General features: G+C 53.1%; 8 protein-coding genes across 8 annotated transcripts; 1 reads left to right on the plus strand and 7 right to left on the minus strand.

Annotated features, from left to right (window-relative positions):
* Positions 1 to 33: 33 nt before the first annotated feature.
* On the minus strand, positions 34 to 638 carry J4E79_010898 (uncharacterized protein; the record flags this gene model as incomplete). Its single annotated transcript, XM_049359729.1, has 2 exons — positions 34 to 381; positions 453 to 638. The coding sequence occupies 2 exons, from the start codon at positions 636 to 638 to the stop codon at positions 34 to 36; spliced, it is 534 nt and encodes a 177-aa protein (XP_049205828.1).
* A 972-nt stretch (positions 639 to 1610) lies between these two features.
* J4E79_010899 (uncharacterized protein) lies at positions 1611 to 2988 on the minus strand (the record flags this gene model as incomplete). The annotated part of the gene is made up of 4 exons (XM_049359730.1): positions 1611 to 1661; positions 1712 to 2025; positions 2076 to 2786; positions 2874 to 2988. 4 exons carry the CDS (start codon positions 2986 to 2988, stop codon positions 1611 to 1613), a joined length of 1191 nt encoding a protein of 396 aa, XP_049205829.1.
* Positions 2989 to 4068: 1080 nt separating this feature from the next.
* Positions 4069 to 5846, minus strand: J4E79_010900 (uncharacterized protein; the record flags this gene model as incomplete). Its single annotated transcript, XM_049359731.1, has 4 exons — positions 4069 to 4492; positions 4547 to 4925; positions 4975 to 5693; positions 5749 to 5846. The coding sequence occupies 4 exons, from the start codon at positions 5844 to 5846 to the stop codon at positions 4069 to 4071; spliced, it is 1620 nt and encodes a 539-aa protein (XP_049205830.1).
* Positions 5847 to 6731: 885 nt separating this feature from the next.
* On the minus strand, positions 6732 to 7865 carry J4E79_010901 (uncharacterized protein; the record flags this gene model as incomplete). Its single annotated transcript, XM_049359732.1, has 1 exon — positions 6732 to 7865. One exon carries the CDS (start codon positions 7863 to 7865, stop codon positions 6732 to 6734), a length of 1134 nt encoding a protein of 377 aa, XP_049205831.1.
* A 1590-nt stretch (positions 7866 to 9455) lies between these two features.
* Positions 9456 to 11081, minus strand: J4E79_010902 (uncharacterized protein; the record flags this gene model as incomplete). Its single annotated transcript, XM_049359733.1, has 2 exons — positions 9456 to 10730; positions 10803 to 11081. The coding sequence occupies 2 exons, from the start codon at positions 11079 to 11081 to the stop codon at positions 9456 to 9458; spliced, it is 1554 nt and encodes a 517-aa protein (XP_049205832.1).
* Positions 11082 to 12262: 1181 nt separating this feature from the next.
* J4E79_010903 (uncharacterized protein) lies at positions 12263 to 17288 on the minus strand (the record flags this gene model as incomplete). The annotated part of the gene is made up of 5 exons (XM_049359734.1): positions 12263 to 12465; positions 12526 to 16655; positions 16714 to 16903; positions 16956 to 17088; positions 17154 to 17288. The coding sequence occupies 5 exons, from the start codon at positions 17286 to 17288 to the stop codon at positions 12263 to 12265; spliced, it is 4791 nt and encodes a 1596-aa protein (XP_049205833.1).
* Positions 17289 to 20276: 2988 nt separating this feature from the next.
* Positions 20277 to 21425, plus strand: J4E79_010904 (uncharacterized protein; the record flags this gene model as incomplete). The annotated part of the gene is made up of 2 exons (XM_049359735.1): positions 20277 to 20883; positions 21262 to 21425. The coding sequence occupies 2 exons, from the start codon at positions 20277 to 20279 to the stop codon at positions 21423 to 21425; spliced, it is 771 nt and encodes a 256-aa protein (XP_049205834.1).
* A 545-nt stretch (positions 21426 to 21970) lies between these two features.
* Positions 21971 to 23481, minus strand: SER33 (D-3-phosphoglycerate dehydrogenase 2; the record flags this gene model as incomplete). Its single annotated transcript, XM_049359736.1, has 2 exons — positions 21971 to 21999; positions 22062 to 23481. The coding sequence occupies 2 exons, from the start codon at positions 23479 to 23481 to the stop codon at positions 21971 to 21973; spliced, it is 1449 nt and encodes a 482-aa protein (XP_049205835.1).
* Between the last annotated feature and the right edge of the window lie 153 nt (positions 23482 to 23634).

A 23634-nucleotide genomic window follows, 5' to 3' on the forward strand; every position in this document is an offset into this window, starting at 1 on the left:
CAGCACCCCACCCACCCATCTTCCGCCCAATCCCTACTCCTCCCGCCTATCCCCCCTCCACTGCTCAACCCACCGCTCCACCCTCTCCAGATTCCCCTCCACATCCTCATTACTCTCGCTCTTCAACTCCACCACAATCTCCTCTTTATAGCTCTCCCTCGCCTCATCAAGCAACACCTGCATAATCTCACTATCCATATTCTCCTCCAGCTTCTTGCCCTTGTAGCCGCGCGCGGTAAGGCGGTCGTACAGTAACGTCGAGTCGCAGCGCAGCACGATGACGAGGTCGATCCAGCGCTCGGGGAAGAGGTCGCACGCGTGCCAGTCGAGGATGTAGCCGCCTTTGTCGGCGAGGGAGAGGGATTCTAGGTGGTCGAGCAGCTAAAGGGGTGGGGTTAGTGGTGTGGGTGGTAGGGTTTGGCTGGGATGGGGTGGCTAGTGGCTATGCGTACTTTGTCTTCGTCTACAATCCAACTCCCTGTTTCTTCGTCTTTGCCCTCGTGGTAGCCTTCGTCTTTTACTATTTGGTTCACCGAGATGTGCTGGAATCCTGTTGCTTGCGCTAATTGCTCTGCATGTGTCGTCTTTCCTACTCCAGGTGTGCCCGTAATAACGATGTTGGGGTTTTGGCGCGCCATGGTGTTGTGGAGGCTCGTCGCAGAGTCGGTCGCGTGGAGAGATCGCGTAGGGTGTCGGGGGTTGCGCGGGCGGCGATGTATAGGATAGTCGAGTATATCCAATTCTCAGGTAGCAGATACGCTTTGCGCGGTAATTGGAGAGGAGTTTGAGGCGTCAGAGAGGTATAGTGTGGTGTAGCGTAAAGTGCTCTGGCGCGTCCGATGATGTCGCATTCCAGAATTATTTTTCGACGCCCGAACTTCACCCGGCACAACCCCCACCACCCCGCACTACGCATCTCGACATGGGCCCCCAAGGCAAGCACACGCACGACATCTCAGGTATGACGCTGGGTGCAAGGATATGTAGACAACCAAAGCATATACGCCAGCTCTTGAAAGTGAGACGTGGTAGGCTAGATAGCGAGGTGAGGCGACCGTTATCGCATAATCCCACCGAGGTTGAGCATCATTGTATCTAAATCATACAGGTCACGCTGGCTACTACCCAAAAGTGAGGCTTCAAACTTTTCTTTCATTGACCCGTGACATGCGCTCAAGACTATTTACGCCGTCTAAAAAACCTCGTAAACATGACATGCCTGACCCAAGGAAACATGCTGCAAAACCCCACCTAGACAACGCCTTAGATGCTAGTGATCGTTGGTGGCAAGAATCCAGTAACCTATTCGAGCAAATGTCTGGAGGGGCGGGAAGAAGTGGTGGGGGAGGGGGAGAACTGAGTAGTTCTTAAGATATCTAGTCCAGAGAGAGCTCCAACCAACCATTGCCGAACGAACACCCCTGAACTCTTTTGATGCAGTATTACGCCGAGTAAGAAATCGTGAAGTGAAATATCGGACGCAGAGAGTCGTTTAAAAGACATCTCAGTGTGATGGAAGGCGACTGGGAGGCTAGCCTGGACCGAACATGCCGCTCAAAACGACTGGGGATATTGTGATCTGGGGAATGCGAGAGTTTTTGGTGCAGCATTTAGCTCTGCTTGCACTCAGCAGCCTCCTGCTTTGGTTTTGTGCCGTCGTTCTGATACTGCGTTAGATGGTTGTGTTTAGAGAGTGACTTGGACTGCTTACCTCGTCGTCTGACTCCTCCTCCTCGTCGCGGTCATCGCTGAGCTCGTCCTCATCCTCATCATCCTCGTCTTCAAACTCGCCCTCGTCGAAGTCCTCAATGTTCTCGTACTGAAGAGCCTCGCCGGTGAACCAGTCAATGGCGCGGGGGATGAGCTTTTCCTTGATGTCCTCACCGAGCTGGTAGTCGAGTTCGAGACGCTCCTCGATATCGGAGGTGGCGTCGTCGTCGTCTTGTGGGGGCTTGGGTGGGTCGAAGAAGTTGAAGAACGACTCTGTAGGCACGGTCTTCTTAACGACGCGGGTCTGCTTGGTGTCTGAGAAAGTTAGTTGCTAGTCAAATACCGACAGATATCAAGATGCTCACTCTTGTTCCTCTGCTTCTTGCTCTCGATGCGGACGGTCAGGTCCTTGCCGGCCTTCCAGTCGACCTTGTCACCCTCGGCGTGGTCGTAGATGAAGTCGCCGCCGTAGCCGTTCTCCTCCTGGTAGAAGTAGGTCTTGGTGATGGTCTTGTTGGTGAAGAACTCGTTCTCCTCGAATTCGAAGATAAGGCGGAAACCGGGGCGGTCGAGGTACTCCATGCGGATGTCGGTCAGGTGCTTGAGAGCAGCCTCGTCGCGGTCTGTGATCATCTCGGCGAGCGAGATCTGGTTCTTCATGGCGCTGAGCCAGAACTCTGGGATACCCTTGACGTCCTTGCCCTCGTCCTTGTTGAGCTCAGCCTCGGGCTGGTCCTCATCCTCGTCGTCCTCGTCTACCTGCTCGCCGACCTTGACGCGGTCTTCTGAGGGCTCCTCGGCGCCGTTGACGATCTTGGCACGGGTCTGGTATAGCGGTGTGAACTTGGCGAAGTACTTCTTCTCGAGCTGCAGGACCTCCTCTTGGAACTCGGCCTCGAGCTTGGAGTGTTCCTTCTGGACGCCCTTGAGGCCGGCAACACGACGGCGGACCGAGGCAGGCAGCGACTCAATGTAGCCGCTGGAGCGGCCGACGAGCGAGCCGAGCTTGTTCTGCATCATGGCGACGAGGGCGGGGTTGGCGGCGAAGAGACCGGCGGCAGTGCGCTCTAGTTCCTCTGTGGAAAAGCGAGTTAGCGGTCAAGGCCTTCACGAGAATACAAGGCGGGGTTGGAGGGGCAGGAGCGTGGCAGAGTGCGACGTACCTTCCTTGATGCTGCTGACGCCGGGCTGCTGGGCGCGCGACGATATGGGCGCGGCATTGGCGGGTGTGTTCTGGGGGGTGCTGGCAGGGCGCACGTTAGAATGAGGTACGTCCATGTTGGGGGTGTGTGATGGTGGTGTTTGGGCGAGGCCAAAATTGTGTGGCGGAGGGGAGGGAAGCGACTTACGGGGCGGAGATGGAGTCCATCTTCTTATTGCGGATCGGCTCAGACATCTTGGCAAATGAGTGATGTCGGACTGCGAGTGGCGAGTTGGGGTGCAAAAGGTGGATGTTGTGGGTGAGCCGCAGAATTGTTCGGCGGGCTGAGCGAGAAGAACAGGCGCTGGGCAAGGCAAGGTCGCCCCTCTACGGCACTAGTCACGCCTAGTGCGAATTCCAACCGGACACTGCGAGACGGCAACAAACAAAGCCTTTGCGACCACCAAGACTGTCGACGCTGCCGTGGACGGGGAGAGATGCAGTGCGCGAGGCAGAGGCGGGCGGCGTGTCTATTTGTACCTTGACCGTCTTTTGGGCAGAGGCGTGGCACGTGTGCCCTGCCTTGCATCTCTCCGACACTGTAGACGGGCGATTCAAGTTTATCTGGCGGCGATACCTCACTTGCTTGTGCGCGCAGTAGTCTACCACGTCGACTGCCCTGCACCGTGGCCACGGCCGACCTTGCCCGCCGGTACTGGGAGAGGGTACATGGGGACATGGGGAGCGCATATTTTTCATTGCATTGGTTGACGAGCCTTTTCCTCCGACCTGTCCAAAGCCGGCCGGAAAATGCCCCGATCAAACTATCGCGGTCGTGAGCGACTGCAGCGCACACCGTACTTACACTGAGGTGCTGTATACCGCCACGGCCGCCCTGGAGCGAATACGATCTCTACACACGTCCGATCAGCGTCAGCTTCGATTAGTAGCCACACCTGCCTTCTAGAACAAAGCGGGTCTCTGGAAAATCCTTAGCAAACCCTTAGCAAAATCACTCTGGCTCCATCGCGCTTGCCTAAACCCAAAAGCGGAAAGCGCCCCTGGGCAACCACGGATGGCAGCATGTTGGGGGTGGATGTCCCCAAGAGTCATGTTCTTTACTGGCGACTAGCGGCCTGTGCAAGCACACTATTTCCGGCAGTTGCAATCGTGAAGCAAGAACTGAACCTTTTGACATGGACATGGCAATGATGCTTCTACAGTCTTCCCTGTATCCTCCCCAACCTCCTCGTAGCCACAACGGCCATACACGCCGAACAAGCCCCAATGAACAGACAAACCGCGATCGCATTCGGGCCATCCGTCTTGTGGTGTTCCTCTGGCGGCGCCTCGCTCAGCTCCGGGCTTTTCCCGGGCTCCAGGATGGAAAACACTACCCACGAGATCCCTGTGCCCATGAACTGAGGTAGCGTGGTATACAGATTCATGATGCCGAGGTATTGCCCTGAGCTTGCTCCGCCGCTGGAGGAAGGCGCGCTGCCCTTTTCGAGGTTGGATTGCGCTTCGGGAAGGTCGATGGAAGTGCGCTTTGGGTGGGCGGAGTGCGAGGTGGAGGTATTGAGGCGGTTGATTTCTACGCCGAGGAAGGCGAAGGGAGCCCAGCAGGCCACGGACCATGATCTGTGTTGTGTTAATCCAGGCTTCATGGGTGATGTAATGATGGTGGTCACTTACACGCCACAGCAAGCGATGATGATGGTTGCGTGCCTCAAACTTCTCACAAAAGGTGCCATGACCATGCTTCCTGCAAAGATACAATGCGCAGTTGTCCACGCGGTAAGCAGGCTTGGTTTGTATTTCGCCAGTCCCGTTAACTGCTTAGGTGGGCGAGAGAAACCAGGACCCTTTTCGTCTTCTTCTGGGCTCTGTACGAAGAAAGGCAGGAGAACAGACATGACGAATGTGATGATGGAAAAGGCGATGAGGGCCATGGAGCCAATGCGGCCGACTTTGCCTGTGAGGTCACCCGCAGCTTTGACTTCTGCTGGGGCGTCGTATCGTAGGTATACTTCACCAACCCACGTGGTGCTGTAGAAGAGGAAAGGAAACCAGCCTAGCCACTGTCAGCTCTTGATCACAGAAACAATATAATAATGACATACCAATCCAAGCCCAGAACTGGACTGTGCAGATAGCCTGGATACTTCTAGGCAGATTCAAAGCAGTATGCACGATGGTACCGAGAACTTGCTTGAGATCCAGCTCCTTGCCCTCCTCCGCCCCATCATTAATGAGCACTCTCTCGGTGACAGCCCAACTCGTTGTCCCAATGGCCAAGCAGAGCGTCAACGCCGCAACACCCGTCAACTGCTTGAACTGTGTATCTCCCAACATAGGTCCAAACACATTCTTCAGATCAATCGCTCCCGCCCCGTACCCAATCAGACTCCCGACCGCCACCATCCTACTCGCCCAACTACTGCCCATTTGCTGTTTCGCAATCGGCAACGTATCGACGACCAGGCCTCTGCAACTCCCCTGCACGGCATTGATAGCGAAATCAATACCGTATATACTAAACACCGCCACGTATATCGTTGCGCTCTTAGCCGCAGCCTCGTCTTTTATAAAGTACCGAACCACCTCTTTCGTCCAGCCCAGCAGCAGCAAGAACATGGCTACCAGTATCGTACCAAAGAACATGAACGGTCTCCGGCGGCCCCAGCGAGAGGTAGATCGATCCGCGACGACACCGACGATAGGCTGCATTATGAGACCTGAAAGTGGGCCGGCGACCCATACGAGGGATATCTTCGATTTCGTAAGCCCGAGCTCGAGGAGGTAGGGTGTGCAGTATGTCATTTCGACATTCCACGTGAACCTGCATGGTGCTTAGTACAGGGTGCAGGAAGAACTCGTGGGAAGCGGAGATTTACTGCAAGCCGATGAGCGAAGCTGTGAGCAACGCCATGCGCATGCTCTCAGTCGAGCCCTTGACTGAGGGTGTGCCCTGCCATTGCGCAACAGACGGCATCTTCCCCTAGGACTATCCTCGTCCTTGCACCGTGGCAGCAAGGTAGGCGCAGTCGCGTGCGCTGCTCTCGGGGGTCTTCGCGTAGTTAGGGAAACGTGGAAGGGCGCATTGGGTAGCCGGATCGTGTGGTAGGATTTCGTATTATGTTCGCGTTATGCAGGGACTCGGTCGGGCCAGGTATCGATTAGAAGAACGCGCTCAATGCATCCACGTATGAGATGACAAGAAGGTGGGAAAAGCAATAAGAGAGTTCCAAGGGAGTGAATGGAAGTTGGTATTTGTCTCGTGTCTAGGAGTCTAGTCTGAAGAGGGGAGGGCAAGGCGTGCAAAGGAGGAGAGACGTCGTCAGCTCCATGGCTTGGCCGTGTCGCTTGTCGAGATGATTACGGATGTCGGGATCGTGGAAAGGGCCAAACGGCGGCTGGATGGAGCTAGACCGTTAGAGCGAGCGGGCCGTGTGGCGCACCCCCGAACATCTGGTTCGGCGCAGTTAGGACCGACCGATGGTCGTGGAGCTGTTGCTCGAACTTCGCATGTTGGCATCTTCATGTACATTTGCTCGCTGTAACGGTGTCTTCATTCAGTGTGTTCGGCATGTGCGTCAGAATGATGATTACTGGGAGCAGGGTCCTTCCAAGCTAGCTCCTCTCACGGCGCAACAATATCCAAGGTTTCGGCAACATACTGATTGACTTTTCTATGACATGCATTGCAAGAAATCAAGGAACAAACTCGTAACCCAAAGGAGATCTAGAACAAAAGGAAACAAAGAAAACCACCGCTTCCTGCAACACTCAAACCTAAGATCAAAACACAGATGGAAAGCCCGCCTGCTCACTCTTCCAAGAGTATCTATCTCGCATCTCTTATCCGCTAGTAGTCGTCTCAAATGCGCAGCCTCGACAGTTCCGGCGTTGAGTCGTCTTCCAAAGTTCCTGAGCTGTTTTCCATCCAATTCTGGCCCTCGTCCCTGTCCAGTGGAAGCTGTCTGACGATGACAGGCGACCGACCGTTCTTACGCTCCGCGAGTACTGCCTGCACGATTTCGTACTTCGCCGTAATGTATTCGTCCATGGTCCACTTCAAATCTTCGGACAAGTCACTGACTCTGTTCGCAATCTTCACACCAGCAAGTTGCTGTGGTCGCGGACGCATGTCGAGCTGGTGCTGGAAGTAGCCCCACCCGTGGGTATTTGACTGCTCGATGATGTAGATGTTGTTCGTATTTTCGATCATGGGCTCGAAGTCTTGTAGCAGCCAGACAGAACCAGGCTTGCCATCGTCATCTATGACAACGACCATGACCCAATCTGTCTCTTCCCAATGAATCTCCTGCAGATCTTTCCCTTCGGGTAGCTTGCCATCGTCGGACCAATGCTTTGCGTCGACTGCTTGCACCTTCCCGATCGTAAAGCAAGCAAATCCGGTATGACCGTTGCCTTGTACCATGCTGTGGGTACTGGAGGAACTGAACCGCGATTCTTCTGAAGAATTATCCTGCTGCCTTGCCGAGCGCTCTCGAGCCGGATTCGTGTACGAGATCCTCGTTCCAGCTGGCAGATCGATCGCGATGAATCCTTCGCTGGCGAATTCACGTGGGTCGTCCCAGTTGACTTTTTCTTCATCAGGTCCGAGTATCAACATACACGGACTAACGGCATAACGATAACCATGATGGGTTCCAATCGGGATACAAGGGTAGAAGTATGAGCTCAGGCGTTTGTAAAGCTTTCCGAGAGATCGGTCGTCCACGTAGTCGGTCTTCGCGAGAGTATCGATGTAATCCTTGGCCGTTCCGCCTTCAGGTACTGTCCGGCTCTTTTTGTCCACAGCGTGTACCCAATCCCAGAACTTCTCTTGCTCCACCGCACTTGGTAGTGCAGCTTCGAGGATCTGGCCCTCGTTCTCGAATTTGTCGTCAGGATCTTTTGAGGAAGTGTCGCCATCGCCTTTGGATCGGAGCTTCTCTCTTTTCGCGAACATCCTCTCTCGGATGGACTTGTAGTTCGGCTTATCCATGACGACTAATACAGATTGTTGAGTAAGCGAAGTTGCGGTTGTATCGATAGTTCGTACCAGGTCGGATTTCGAGGTGAAGTCAACGAAGAAATGTGGACGAGTGGTTTCAGGATTTGCGTGCGCACTTAATAAGTACCTAGATATTTGGATGAGTCACCGCGTTTGTGCGGCAATTACAGGCGCCACGCCCGCGTGCTCTCACCTTTCAAGGTTGGGCCAAGCAAGCCCTGGAGACAATCCACTTGGCTCGCGCGTGAGCGCGAAATCCATACCAGCCAGCTAAAGAAAACTGAGCTTTTGCGCATCAATCGCTTAAGTTTGGCTTTTGGAATCTTGTTGAGTACGGGGAATGGCAAAGGGCCCCAAGGTTGCGTTCAGCTACCACGGTTTGTGCTACCTAGGTACCTTAGGCACCGTCCAATCAAAGTGCGTTTGTTGGATACCCCCGCAAGCGCGCAGACAACAGATCATGAAAACATCGGAAAGTTTAACTTCACAGCAATCGTCAAGTGCTCAGCTTGCGTCAGCCCGCCACTTGCGGTGTGCGTATGCGGACCAGATTCTTCCATCCCGACGTCACGTTGATCGCTGTTGTTGGATTCATGAGCATTTTTTTACTTTTCTACGGACATGCTATCAAAACGACGAATGTTACAGTCGTGAGTATCATACCAAATGCATTGAACATGTGTCGTGCGGATGGAGGAGTATTTGCCAAACTCATTACGAACTGCGTTGATTCTACCAACCCTCACAGCGGCACGAACCCATATGAAGCGATCAACAACGTAGCCCTTGAAACTTTATAGATTATGAAGAATGATGGCACCTTTAAATAGATTGGATGTATGCAGAGGGCATGATAAACCCGGTATTCACGATCGTGGTATATGCCAAGAGATGACCGACTGGATGAAATCAAAATAAATACATATATACGACCTACATATCTTGCGGTAGAGTGATGATGTTCAGTCGTTGAAGTCAACACATCCAAGTCGAAGACTTACTCAAGATTGCATATGCACAGGTGGTTGGACCACCATTGGCACTTAAGAGAGAACATCATAATATCACATCATAGTAAGGAAGCACTTTAAAGAATGGTATTTTTTTTTTTGGGTTTTTTGGTTGTGGCTATGGGAGGCAAACGTAGAATGAGAGAAGGGGATTTCTAATAGGTGGACGAACGCCACATGAGATGGACACTAGACAGGGTGGAGGCGTGAAAGGAAAAGGAGACAAGGGGCAGGGAAAAGGGCAGGGAAAAGGGCAGGGGAAAGGGCAGGGGAAAGGGCAGGGGAAAGGGTAGGGAAAGGACGGTGGAGCCAGGAGGATGCGCAAGTAGGAAATAACGCGAAAAGTAAGACAAAGAAGCGACAAGGAGAACACACGAGTAATAAACATCGTGAGAAGAAAGACGAAGAGACGAGAAAGAGAGCTCGACAGTGATCAAGCGACCACAGGAGGGAAGCAGCACCGTTCTTCGCCGCAGGGTAGGCAATGCCGGTTTTGATGGAGGAGTTGCATGTCGATGCCGGAGTGATGTGGTGTCGCGAAAGTCGTACCAACCGCACTCATCTCTTGGAACTAAAAAAGGTGGGTGCTCTTCTTTTTCTTGAGAGACTTTCCTTTCAGGTCGGCCACTCTGGGAGACTGGGGTCGGTTGGCGTCGTTCTGTGCATCATCGAAGGCGAAGCACTGACAGGCTGCAAGTGCCTCGGCGCACTGATGAAACCATGGGCAATGCCTGCCCCAGTCGTATTTCTTCAAGTGATCGATAGTCGGCTCGTAGTCTGTAGATGGTGTCATGTGTGTGCTCAGTACTGTGTACTGGTAGTTGCATTGGCAACGATAACAGCATTGGACTGGCTGCATGAAACTGTTGATCGCTAGGCCCTGGCAGCGAATCCGAGCCACGTACCTCTGATGGGTTGAGTCGTTCGTCAATTGGCTGATGACGACTTTTCGAGCAGACAGGTTCTGCTCGAATAGTTGATCCTTAGTTAGGTCTGTCGTGTCGCCAAGCAGTCGTTGTTCATGTTCTTTCTGCGCGTCATTGGCCGCCTTCACCTTCGCAACGAAGTCGCTACCAAGACCTTGCTCTCTGACAGCCTTGTAAAACTTGTCAGCCCAAGGAAACCAGACCGTTGTTCCTCCTGTAAGCGGCGTGGTGCCTCCAACAATCCACTTTGTGATTGGCTGCGCGGGATTTGGCCGGATGTACTCGTGCGTGCAAATGAAGAACATCGCAGGCTCGGCAGCATGGGGATGGTTGTACTTGCGCGCGAAGTCGGTAGTCCAGTGACGTGTCTCGGTAGGTGCGCCGCCGTCAGGTTCTTGCTTTATGAAACGCCCCAAGTGGATGTTGAGAGCGCGCTGAACGTCGTTTCCGGTCTTCCAGTTGGCCATTATTGTCCGGCTGATTGGAGACGGAGGACCTCCGAACTCATGATTGAGAGCGAGTTCGATCAACAACTCCTGATTTGAACGGGTCGGCATGCCTCTCCTCTTGGATAAAACATCCATTCGGTCCAAACGCCAACCCGACTTCTTCTCCGGCTGTTTGAGCAGTCTGTGATGACGATCGATTTCAAAGTAGGCGGCATCACACGTCCTGAGGGCTGATCTTATCGCGTCTCCCCAAGTGAACGCTTCGTCACCTCCATCATTCTCGAAGTAATCGAAGTATGCGCCCTGGTTGGCCATGATCTTTTCCTGTCGATCTTTGCGGAAGTCCTCGTCCTTTGAGAACTTGTCGGTTGGCTTCTTCTGTTTCTCCTCATCGGGTGGTAGGGGGCTCTCAACTGGGGATTCATCGTCTCGGGCTTGTTGCGGCATTTGCCAACATGCCTTTCTAAACTTCTGCAATAAAGTTAGCCTTTAGCCGCACCAAACCATTGAGTAACAGTCATAGAGAGGTGTTTAGTAACATACCTTATCCAAGAGATCAGGATCAACTTTGATAATGTGTTTTCGAATCTCTTCCAGAGGTTCGTAGCAAACCAGATGGAGCTGCACCAGATTAGACATCAGAAACTGCTTTGCTACTAATGTCTCCTTGTCAGGCCAGTACTCTGGCTTCATCTGCGATGTAGTCCATCTAAGTTGGTCTGCGATGGCGGCAGCGGCTTGGATAGTCTTCTTGTGCCCATCCTCCAGCCTGTGTCCGCGGACGTTGCGATCGAACTTGTGTGCAAATCCCCACCCAGTCATATCGGCGTAGTCCTGAGGACGTCGGTTTGGAGATTCGATTGGTAAATTTGGATCGATTGGTAAATTTGGATCGGTCATGGCTTAAGCTGTCAAGGAAGGCAGAAGTTTCGAATGTACTGGAAGGACTGATACCTGGAATCGTAGTGATGAGAGAAGCTATCTGTTCGTTCCTATACCTATAAGTACTTGAGATCGTGCTTGCTCCCAAAGGTCATGTAGCCATCTGTATGTCATTGGCAATAGTCACTAAGTACGCAGACGGATCGTTTGGTGGATACGGTAGCTTTCTAGCAAACTACCAAAGAAAACCTGAATTCGCGATGGGGAAGAGGTTTGAACAATCGTTGCACTGCTCGATGATTCTCGAATACCCCTTACCTTCCAGCAAAGATGCAAGACAACAGCGCGGAGGTCTTCACCAAGATCCTGCTTATCAAGCCGTCTCCGAATCTGTCTACGTATCCCTCAAACGTACCCACGTTCCTCCGTATCTTGCAAGATTTCTCGCATCGTAAGAGGCTACACGAAGGACAATACGGAGGTTTTAGCAGCGAACTGTAGAAGTAACCGTCAGCAGCTCTACTGCTGCATACTGTGAAACAAGGGTGTTTAGGAAGATACATCTGCATTGCGATCATATACTGTGTTACTCAACTGCGTTGTGCCTGCATTTCGGCACCAGCACGTTCAGCAAAGCAATCCGTCAGCAGCTCAATCACTGTGTGCCTGAAAGCATTAAGTCGGTCCTCTCAATCACCTCGACACATCAACACCGCACACACAAAGCCACACACATAACACACGCATCCAATAAAGTTAAAAAAGATATATCATTCGCGCAAAAGAACCCCAGCATTAAATACCCAACATCATCATGCGTCATACGCGCCCACCGAATCCTCCCCAACGAAGAGTGAGTAAGTAAGTAATTCCGAAGCAACACCCCTCCCCCGCTTTCCATCCCTCCCAGAAGTTCCAGCAACTAGACCAGAAGACAGAAAGAAGAAGAACACAGCTTTGCTTCCTAACAACTTTACAAACATTGGGAGTTCCCCATCATCATCATCATCATCTGCGGCGCTTACTTCCTCCTCCCGTTGTCGTCTTTCTCGTGCGCGCGTGTCGTTTCATGTGTCTAATACCAAATTTTCGCTCGCTGTGCTGACAAAAGATGCTAAAGTTCATGCTTCAATTCCCTCTTCAATCGTACCGTGGCCGTTCATTCCGTTGCCGTTCATGCCCATGCCGCCGGTGAGAGCCTGCATGGCGTCGCCGTTGCTCTGGCCGTTGGGCATGTCGTCGTCGAACTCGAGCTTCTCTTGCTGCGCAATGGCTTGTTGCGAGACGATCTCTGCGAGGCGCTTGAGGCGGGGGGTTTGCAGCCCTGTCGATTGTATTAGACGTGTGCCGATGGTGCGGTAGATGGATGAGAGAAAATACTTACAGGAAGGCGTGTATGTCTCGAGTGCTGTTATCACTCTTGGCTCCGCGATTTCGTACGGGCCACTATCCTCCATGTCGACTGCGGTGAGGAGAAGAACGTCGCTCTTCTCCGTCACACGCGACGCGACGGCCTTCATGATCTCGCCGTTGATGGGCTGCTCGTAGTCGGCTACCAGGTACTGGTTCAGCAGCTTCTGGATTTGGTTCGGACTCAGCATCCAGCAGATGTCCTGAATAATCTCAATGTCGTTCAAAGTAGCCTTCTTCAGCTGGAGCAACTTGGTTGCTTGCATCAGATGCTCAAGTTGCAGTGTGCCCTCTGGCATGTCATGCGACTTGCACCACTCCTCGATACGGGTGATGTTGTAGTTGATCTGCAGACCTCGCTTCCATGAAAGGAAGTTGCGGCGCATGAGCAAGTCGTTGAAGGCAGTGACACCCACTAACCTCAGCAACTCGGTAACACACTGTGTGATGATAGAGTCTTCCAAGTAGTAAGCCTTCATGGCCTTGTAGACGCTGTTGAGTAGGGTGAGTAGGTTGTCCATGCTGTAGGCAGGGGTGTTGCTGCCCTGGAGGAGCTTTCCAAGGAAACGGTTGCTCTCGTTGGTAACGAAGCCGGGCAGTGATTGCGACTCGATGATAGCAGGGATAATCATCTTGTGCAGCTTCTTCTTGAGCACCTTCATCCAGGTGTGGTAGATGTTGAACTCGAGACTCTCAAGATCGTGCTTGACAATCTCCAGCAGTCTGTCGTACTCGTAGTTGTCGGTCTTCTGTTGCTCGTACCAATCTTCAGCGAGGAAGACGAACGAAAGCATCTCATGGACGTTCGACAACCAGAAGGCACCTGGGTTGATCGCGTCTTCAGCATCGTGCTGCATGACCTCTTGTTGGATCGACTGCATAACGTTTGCGAGGAAGCGCTCTGATTCCTTGACGAAACCGTTGTTCCACATCTCGGAGGTGACAAGGTTGATGAGGTAAGCTGGGAAGAGAACCTCCTTATCGGTAGGTGGGGGCGTTGTGGTGGGCGATGGGATCTTCAGGTTCTTGATCAGGCCAAGAGTGACCTCATCGTTCAGCATGTCCTCCTCAGCAAGGATGTTCTCAAGCTCAAGCTCGACGTTATCGAGCTGAGCAAACGTTGAGCCGGAGAGGTTTTGCCTGTGAATGGTGGAACCAGGAGCCATGGAGACAGGTCGCGGGTTGTATTGTTCGCTGAATCGGTTGATGTCGCGAGTGTCTGGTCCAGCACTGCGCCTCTTTGGCTTCTTCGACGAGACAAGCTTGATCAAGCTGCTGGGGGCTATGGCCGTGGAGTGACCGTTTGTCAGCTCACCAGGCATTGGGCCGGATCGCTTCATCAGTTCAACCTGCTCTTGCAGCTCGGCGAGTTGCTGGCGGAGGGACATTTTTTCGGTCTCGGTGACATTGCTCCTCCTCTTGGATTGCTCCAGGTCGTCTGTGGTCCTCTTAAGCGACGCACGGAGTTCCTTCTCCTCTTCTTGAAGATGGCGCATCTTTGCGGTGCTCTCTTCGTAGCTTGTCTGCAGCTTCTTGTACTCGTCTTCCATCTGGCTGAGCTTGGCAGCGGTGATACCAGCTTGGTTGGCTTCGGCTTGTAGCTCCTTCTGGCGGTTCTCGAGTGTACGGCTGCGCTCCTTGTACGATTTGATCTGGCTCTCGTAGTTCTCCACTTGAGACTTGAGCGACTTGTTCTGCTCCCTCATCGTACCCAAGTTCTGGGTAAGCTCGACAACCTTGTTTTCGAGCTTGTAAGAGATGTTCTTGAGATCGCGAGATTCGGCGCGGAGGACCTTGTATTCCCTGCGGGCCTTCCTTCCCCTCCAGAGCTTCTGGACAGTGATGATGTCGTTGATCTCCTTCTTGTAGGCGCGGATGTATCTTTGTTTGCGCCAGTTGCGTTGGATCATGCGAGCAGCATCTCCAAGCCTCTTGTCCAGGATGTTCTTACGGAGCAAGAATCCCTTTGCGGCAGCCTCAAACTTGATAAGCGAGTTTCGGACAACAAGGAAGCGCTTGCGGTCCTTGCTACCACGCCAGACTCTCTGAATGGTGGTTGCAGCCTTGACCTGCCTGGCCTCCTCGGCTCGTTCCCTGGTCATGTAGCCCCTAGCCAATGATTGCACGTGGATGACCGCCTCGCGCATCTCGAGGTAGATACGGCGGTAGTATTTGGCTCGGAGGTTCTTCTGAATCATGACGGCGGCGTCGTTGAGTCTGGCTGTACGCAAGTTCTCGAGGAACGCAAGCATACCAGCGCGGAAGAAGATCTTTGTCAAACCCATCTGGTACTTGTCGGTGCCATCGTTCTTGCCGGCACCTAGCGCCTTCTTCAAGATTGCCGTGGCCATGTTTCGGATTTCGGGCGTCCAGTCAGCGGATCTGACCAACATGTAGTAACGCAGGGCGAATTCCTCATAAGTCCATCGTGTGGGGTAACCGGCGCAACTGATCCTGACAGTTTCGAGAACACCACAAGCGCGCAATTGGCTGAGAACCATGGGTCCATCGAATTGCCAAGCAGCCTTGGCCTCGTTGGGCTTGATACATCGGATATAGTGGACGTCGGTTGAGTTGATGGTCTGCATGAGTTCGATGAGAGACGATTTGAAGATACCACCGAGTGTTGGCTTGCGGTTGGTCGCCATCCTTCGGCCAGCCGACATGGCAGTACCCGGCTTGGACGAAGCGCTAGTAGCATTCTCCTTCTCTCGGATCGACGCAGCAACGTCCAAGACTTGGGTCAAGAACTTATTGCTTGCAGCCTTGAGGACCTCCATGTGTTCGTCGGGCACAGTATCTCTGTTCTTCTCGATGAAGCCATCAGATTCGTACGTGACATCGATGGCGTAATGGCAGACGGTGAAAGACGACTTGCCGAACCGGGGCTTCTTGTAGAATTTGTGCTTGTCTCCGGAGTAGTTGTGGTGTAGCTTAGTAACGAATTGCTCATCCGAACCCATGGGCAAACGCGACTCTTCGTCTAGTAGAGACAAGATACCTAGCTTGCCTTCAATAAGATCGATACAAGGCTGGTTGTCGGCGAAGTCGATGAAAGTCCAGTCGATCTGTTCGCGCATGTACTCCTCCTGCTCCAGCTTGAAGACGTGTGCGTTAAACTCTTGTTGCAATTTTTCATTAGCGTAGTTGATACAGAACTGCTCGAAAGAGTTCTTTGCGAAGTGCTCGAAACCGTAGATATCGAGGACACCAATGAAGGTGTGGGCTTGCGCAATAACCTCTTCGGTGGCCAGACTCTCGTTTGTGCGCTCGACCAGCCAGTCGAACAAGCTCGAATAGATAAACTTGGCAACGGAGTCTCGGACCACGATAGCCTGCTGCTGCGTCAAGTTGGAGACAATCTTCTCTCCTCTGGTAATGAGTTGCTTCTTTACAATCCACTTGGCGAAAGTGTTGGCGTCAATTCCTAGCAGCGAACAAGCCTTGACGAGAGAAGGCTCGGCTGGGTCAAGATTTGAGTCTGTTCGAGTTGCTGTGATCTTGATGTCTCCCATGTGCAACAGCGCCGCGAGCAGACGCCAGATGCCGGCTTGGGTTTCTGGCGGCACACCGATCTTGGTCAAGGATTGTCTTGTGGCCTTAAACTCAGCCACGTCGTCCATACCCTCAATCACAGGCGCACTGCCTTGATTGAGGTAGCTGAACTCCTCGACCGACTTCAGGGAGAGCTCTTCGCGCTCCTCATCCGACGCACCGGCTACCAGCTGGTAGAAGACGTGGTAATTCCGCTCCTTAAGCGGCTGAAACACCAGTCTTGACCGTTCCAGCAGATACGTCCTGATCTTTGCACCAATAATATCCGTCTGCTTGTTGAACATGATCTCGATGTATTTACCGAAACGCGAGGAGTTATCGTTACGGGTGGTTTTGGCGTTACCGAAGGCTTCCATAATGGGGTTGGTAGCCAGAATCTGCTCTTCGGTCTCGCTCATCGAGTCGGACTTGCCTCTCCGCTTGCCTGGGTTGTCCGGGGACTCTCGTGTGGCAAAGTATCGCATGATGTATTTGGCGCTGACCGTCTTTCCGGCTCCGGACTCTCCAGAGACGACAATGGTCTGGTTCTTCTGGTCTCGCAACATGTCGCTGGTAAAGATTAGTCACTGCCATAACGGGTGGTGGGTCTGAGGCGCGGGGAACTCACGCGAAGGCTTCTTCAGCAATGGCAAACAAATGCGGAGCGCCATAGGATCTCTGCTTGCCAGCGTAGACCTGTACCATGCCGGGTACGTATAGGGAGTCGACTCGCGCAAAGGGATTTGTCGCGATCAGGACGATACCCGAGTATGTGTAGATCTCCTTCTGCAGGTAACGCAGCTTGATGGCCTGGAGCACTGCACGACCGTCAGTATGCCATGTCTTTTGTGTGGGGTCGGGCGACTGTACCAGCCGGCTCGTTCAAATGTGACAGGTTCGTAAGGTCATCGCTGGCTTCGAGCATGGCCGGGTTCATCAGCGGAGGGAGATTGGGGTCATTGCCGGTCTGGATGGCCAGTATCGTCGTCTCGACGGATTTGGTCTGCGCAGTGAAGCATCGTCAGTGGCCGTGTCCTGCATCAATATCATGCCCGTGGGTGTGCGTACCTCGCCATTCTCCAGCGTGAACACCAGCTTCACTTTGTCTCCCGCAATCTGCTTGTCCGTCACCTCGGAGGCGACCCAGCCCTCGGTGGTATCGGGCTGCCATGCCCGGGTGCCGAGGTCGTAGATGTGAGCCATGGTGGGTGGTTGTGTATGGGTTGTCCCCCTCCAAAAGGCGGTGCGGGTTCAGGGTCCAGAGGCGGCTCCCTGGTGGTGGGATATGCTCAGCTCGCTAAGTCGGTGCGGTCGCTGGCTGCGTGGGTGCGGTCGTGGACGTCGTCAGCGTGGGATGTCGCTGCAGTCACAGGGCTCGATGCATCCCTGGAGGAGAGGAGGGCAATCGTGTGGGCGAAGTTATGCGAACTGCTGCCCGCCGTGTTGTCGACTTTCTCTGGTCACGCTAATCGCCTCTCACCGCCAACATCCCGCCAACCCGCACGGGCCAGCTCCAGGGGGCCGAGCCAACCACCACCGCTCTGCCACCTGGAACCGCGCAGACAGGCGTCTCACCATATGCACCTCCTCACTTCTGCATCCCAAATAGCCTCAGCAGCTTGCATCCGATCTGCAGCCTCACTCGGCGTACCTGGAGCAGCCTGTGACGCTGTCCGGCCTTCCAACGTGCTGCGTACCACACCCACATGCAGGCCAGCATTCTTACTCGCACTGTCCCATTCCCCACCTGTCATCTAAAGCGACAGTCCTTCCCCAGAGTTTATGCAGGTAAACTCCCTGGATGTTTCGCCTCTCGAATCTCTTTCTTCGCGCATCCGTTCTTGCTGAACCCGGCCAACTGAAACATGCCGCCTCAGCATGATACGTGGGCGTCACGACTTCATTGTACTTCAAAGACCAGGAATTCGGGGCTTCAGTAATCATCGAATCGACTAACTGCAAAGGGGCTGCATGGCCATGGCTCGGTCATACCCACCATAGCGTGAGTGACTTCTAATGGATATCTCCACACCTGACTGTCGTCGTTTTCCACGAGCTCACGACTCGCTACCAGTCAAAGTGTCTTTCCAAGGTTGTGTAACCATCACCCTACCAGGTAGTATATTTCCACCAAGTGACTAGATGAACATTGCCAAACGTGTTCAATAACATCCCATCAATCACAACTTATACGCGCTTGAAGTGTTCATAACGTACTCGCGCCGAAATACCACATTGTAAACCGAGACAAACACGTCACATGAGCGATCACGTGCGATAGCGCTTATCGCCCGCTTCATCTGGACTGGCAGTCGCGGCTGCCTACAAACCAAACAATCTTTCCTCTCGGTCGTACCGGCACGACACAGCATCCTAGACGTACTCACCGTAGATTCACGATGGGTTTGCCAACGTGGGAGATGTTGTGTTCCTCCAGGGTAAGTTTTGCCTGTTAGGTACAATTGCAACCCAAGAACAGCAACCTTTTTTGTCACCTGACTGTTCATTGGATCAGCATCTTCCCGGGAAGGTACCACCTACCAGGACTATCGATTGGTACTACCCCAATGTCATTCTTCCTACACTATCTTTCTCCCTCCTCCGCACGTACTTGGCTCTACAGCAGTATCGCCTAGCACATGGCATCGACCTCAGGTTGAGTCGCTACCGAAGAGGTGGTACCAGAATCTAAAGACTCGACTCAGTCAACACTTGGAAAGTGCGTGATTGTTCATCTTAACTACTACGACCAGCATGAACAAAACGGTCGATGAGCATGAGCGGAAGCAATTCTACCCGAAAAGAAACCACACGTGCGATCGATGCTTATCCGTGTGGCCAAAGGTCCCTTACCAAGAAGATGGTACAGATATCTTTCGAATCGAAGAAAACGCGGAAAAGCTATTGAACTCAGCTTGTGAGGTATGCCAAGTACTCGGTATGGCGCTGAGGGAACATCAAGAGGAGGATCCCAGTATGAAGAGACCGTTGTTGCGGTGGGAACGTTGGTTAGGCTACTCAGGCGTGGCCGCCTTCTATGAATCTGACGGTACCAGAGAGCGGAAACATAGCCAAGCCGGAGTGGTCAAGATATGGTATCCTGATTCATCCATTGCTGATGATTGGAAGCGCGTGGAAACGGAGGATCGACGCGTTGATTTCGATGCGATCAGAGGCTGGCTCGAAGAGTGTGGCAAGTCTCATGCTCGTTGCAAACTCAGCACACAAGGGGCACCTCGGAATCTGAAAGTCATTGATTGCATGGAGAGAACTATCGTTGCAGCGGCAGCGGGATGCCGATACGTGGCGTTGTCATACGTATGGGGTGGGTTGACCTTCAAGACAGACACGAAGTCCAGAGCTCTGTCTTTTGAGCTGCCCCGTACTATTGAGGACAGCATGGAAGCTACATTGCTTCTCGGATATCGGTATCTTTGGGTTGAGTGAGTACTTTCGCAATCATTGTGGACGGCAATTGAGCTAACGCGTCATTGTACATACAGCGCCTTTGTAAGTTCCCAAATTATACTTTGACAGTGCTAACCAAGAAATCAGTGCATACAACAGGATGACGCAGTCGACAAGCTTTTTCAGATTCGACAGATGGATTTGATATACACCGCAGCAGAGCTCACTCTAATCGCATCAGCCGGCCATGATCCCTCATCGGGTATACCGGGCGTAGGAAGCTCACGAAGAGTGAGATATCGAGACGCTACTGCTGGTGACATACGCGTGTCCTATGTCCCGCCCACAGTTCACAGGATCATCACCAGATCTCGTTGGTTTACACGAGGATGGACATTTCAGGAAGGCTACCTTCCGCGCAGGCGACTATACTTCACGGAGAGTGCAGTTCTGTTCATATGCAATCATGTGCAGGAATACGAAGGCTTTCAGCGTTGCGTATCCGAATCCGAAGTCTATCTATTGGAGGGTACACTGAATCCACGCGCATTAGGAGGCAGCAGCGACGGATTTAATGAGCCCGACGAGATCATGCAATTGCTTCAGCAATATTCAGCTCGCGGACTCAGTCACGACAGTGATGCCATGAACGCCATTCTGGGCGTTCTGAACTACCATAACAGAAAGAATTCTTCCGTTCGTACTTTGTGGGGACTACCATACCGACCACCGCCAATCGGGCATGGTTACATCTGTATAAACTGGAAGCACTACAGAACAGCCATGAGACGACCGGAATATCCCAGCTGGACGCCACTTGGCTGGGCCGGTAGTGTCAAATTTGCAGATGTTCTCCACCAACTTGATCTGTCAGTAAAGGATGCTGACAACCTAAGTAATCCGCTTCTGAATTGGTCTGAGGGTGAGCATCGCGTAAGGGACTTCCAACATATACAAATTACCGTCAAAGTCCACCCGTTTCCGGTGGTTAACATAACGCGTTCAAAACTCGTTCAGACGTGGGATTGGGGCCCTTCCGAGCGCGAAAGATCATTCCTGGTACTCACTATCGGCACCGCGTTGGGAAATGGCGGTGACGTCAAGCTTTACATGCACATACACTGGGACGTCGACCTCGGCGAAGACTACGACAGCAGCCAGATAACATGTGCGGTCACTCACGACCAGAATCTCAGATACCTGTCGATAATGGTACTGCGAGACCTCGGAACTCACTACGAACGTATAGGAATCGCGTTGGCCAATCCTGAGCCTGGGGACACGGGCATCATCCAGGCGGTAGGATTAGACGAGCTGATCGGCCCTGCTACCGGAATTCAGACCTTGAGTGCTGGTGACACCCCAAATGTCTACTGGCGAGAATTGAAAGGTACCTTTGAAGAGGAATTGGCTTGGATACGTGATATAGAACCGGTGACTATCACCTTGGGCTGAATCCACTTTGGAGGGCACAGCCCACGTACTATCACGGCGAGTTTGACCTGCAACGTATCACAGTCTCTGGGCCCCGTCAGCAACAGCCCGCAGGCTTCAAGCTACCGAATTTCATCCCACCAGGCACCACGATTACTCGACTGGGATCACGTCGCATGCTATCGTCGCTGTAGGATGAAGGCGATACTATCCGCTGAGTTCGCGACTACAACGGCAGCACACTCGCAGTATTCTCCGATCAAGAAAGCCTCTTCCCGTGACAACGTCCCACGAAATCGACAAAGAAGAGCCATAACGATCTTGCCTACGGCAGAAGAGTTCATCAACGCCATCCCTCACACCAAATTCCCCATCAAACCATTCCTACCGGCTTTGCAGATCGACTTTACGACTACAACTCCAGCGCACATGGCGGTCAGACGGCGCAACAAGTACCGGTATGGACTGGGTCGCGACTTCGTCAACGTTGTCATTTAAGAAGATATAAGATAGATCAGTCTGACTGGAGTAGAGAAGAACACCAAGCAGAGAATGTCGCAGCAAGCTCGCCTGAAGAGATGATTGAGACAAGTACGGGTGTTCAGCGCGATGGAAGTATTGAGGAGTCCCCCAGAAATATCGCAACAGGTGAGGAAAGGGAAGGGTTGGATCAGCTTTGGGTACGGCTTCATACCATGAACAAAGCCATGCGTGTGCGCTGTAGCCCACGGGGTTCACAGGACATGCATAGCAGACATTCCCACAATGTACTTCTTGTGTCAATTCATCTCGTATCTCATTCATTTCAGTAGTAACAATAACCCAGTGTTGAACTCTACTTTTCTAGCCAATGTATGCACAACCCCAAATCAGACGCCGTGCGAAAGCCTTCTACCCATACTTTTAAGGTCCCTAATATGCGGCAGCGAACCCAACATATCATCCCTCGTATCATTCTTGTGTTGTTCAACGAGGTCAGTCTCCTCTGTCTGCTCCGCCGGCTGCATCCGCTCGTCTCCGCGATCGTGAAAGGGGCTGTCCGCCTAGTACAGGACCCTGGTACGGATACACGCTGCGTTATGTTAGCCATCTTCTCAAGCAAAGGGGTGAGGTGGTGTAGAAGTGTAGACGTACAAGAAAGCTCCTCCAAACTCGTGAACAAATCCCTAATCTCCCCCTCCTTAACCTCACTGATATCCGCCATGAGATACGCAACCTCGCCTCTTGAATCACTCATCTGCTTCTCGATATTGTGGTGAAGCAAGATACCATTGACCTGTCTCAGCACGCCAGGCACGTTCTTATGGATGTAAATAACACGCATGCAATCGGGCTGATCGAGCGTCAAGCTACGCAGATTGACTTCAGGCAGGTTGACGGCACCGAGCGTGGTGCCCTCGTTGACGTAGCGGACGAGTGCTGTGCTGACTTCGACACCGATGGCGGATTGCGCTTCTTCTGTGCTGCCGCCGATGTGAGGGGTTAGGATGATGTTCTTTAGACCGACGAGGTCCTTGGTCCACGCGTTCAGGTCGGAGCTGAAGTAGTCGCCGTTGCCGGCGGGTTCGTTGGGGAAGACGTCGATGGCGGCGCCGGCGAGTTTGCCAGAGCGGCTGGCTTCGATCATGGCGGGGATGTCGACGACGGTGCCGCGCGCGTTGTTGATGAGGTAGCTACCGTCCTTCATCTTTGCGAATTGCTCGGCGCCGATCAGGTTCTTGGTCTCAGAGGTCGCGGGGACGTGGAGGGAGACGAAGTCGGCTTGGGCGAGGAGGTCGTCCAAGGATGCTACTTGTCGCGCGGTTCCCAGACCCATGGTGGTCAGGACGTCGTAGTAGATGACGCTCATGCCCATGGACTCGGCCAGCACACTCAGCTGGCTACCAATGTGTCCGTATCCGACTATACCCAGCGTCTTGCCGCGGATCTCCCAGCAGCCCTTGCTGACCTTGTTCCATGTGCCATTGTGTAGTTCCATGGAGCGGTCGGCGAGCTGGCGGGCGAGCGCGATGATCTCTGAGATGACGAGTTCGGCGACGGAGCGCGAATTGCTGAAGGGCGAGTTGAAGACGGCGATACCCTGGCTGGCAGCAGTCTGGAGGTCGACCTGGTTCGTTCCGATGCAGAAGCAGCCGATGACGATCAGGTTCTTTGCCTCCTCCAGCACCTTCTTGGTGAGCTTCGTCTTTGAGCGAATGCCAATAACGTGCACATCGCGGATCTTCTCAATCAGCTGGTCTTCTGCCAGACTGGCCTTGATTGCCTCGACCTGGTAGCCCTGACCGCGGAGAATATCGACACCGGCCTCGTTGACATTTTCGAGGAGCAGGACCTTGATGTCCTTGGTATCGAACGGTTTCAGTTGCTTGGCGAGTTGTTGCGCGTGTGCGCTGTTGTTGGCCTGATTGCTGAAGCTGCCAGTGGGCGGTTGGCGGAATGTGGAGGGCGGGCTGTGGAAGGAGAGGTTCGGGCTGGTGCTGAGGTTGAGGCTGTTGGACACTTGGCGTGCGAGTTGGCTGATGCCGCTGCCGGCAATGTCCTGTGCGGGAGTCATGGTGGGCGCGCGGAGGTTGTTGCGGAGGTGGCTCGGAGGAGGGATGCGACAACTCAATCTGGCTGTCTGATCCGGACGATGCTGGAGGAATCTAGACTATTAATACGCAGTGACTCTTCACTACAGCTACCAAACTGTGCAATGCTCAACGAA

The sequence above is a fragment of the Alternaria viburni genome (assembly GCF_023758015.1).
Source record: "Alternaria viburni strain BMP 2772 chromosome Unknown scaffold_34, whole genome shotgun sequence".
Classification (NCBI taxonomy): Eukaryota; Fungi; Ascomycota; class Dothideomycetes; order Pleosporales; family Pleosporaceae; genus Alternaria; species Alternaria viburni.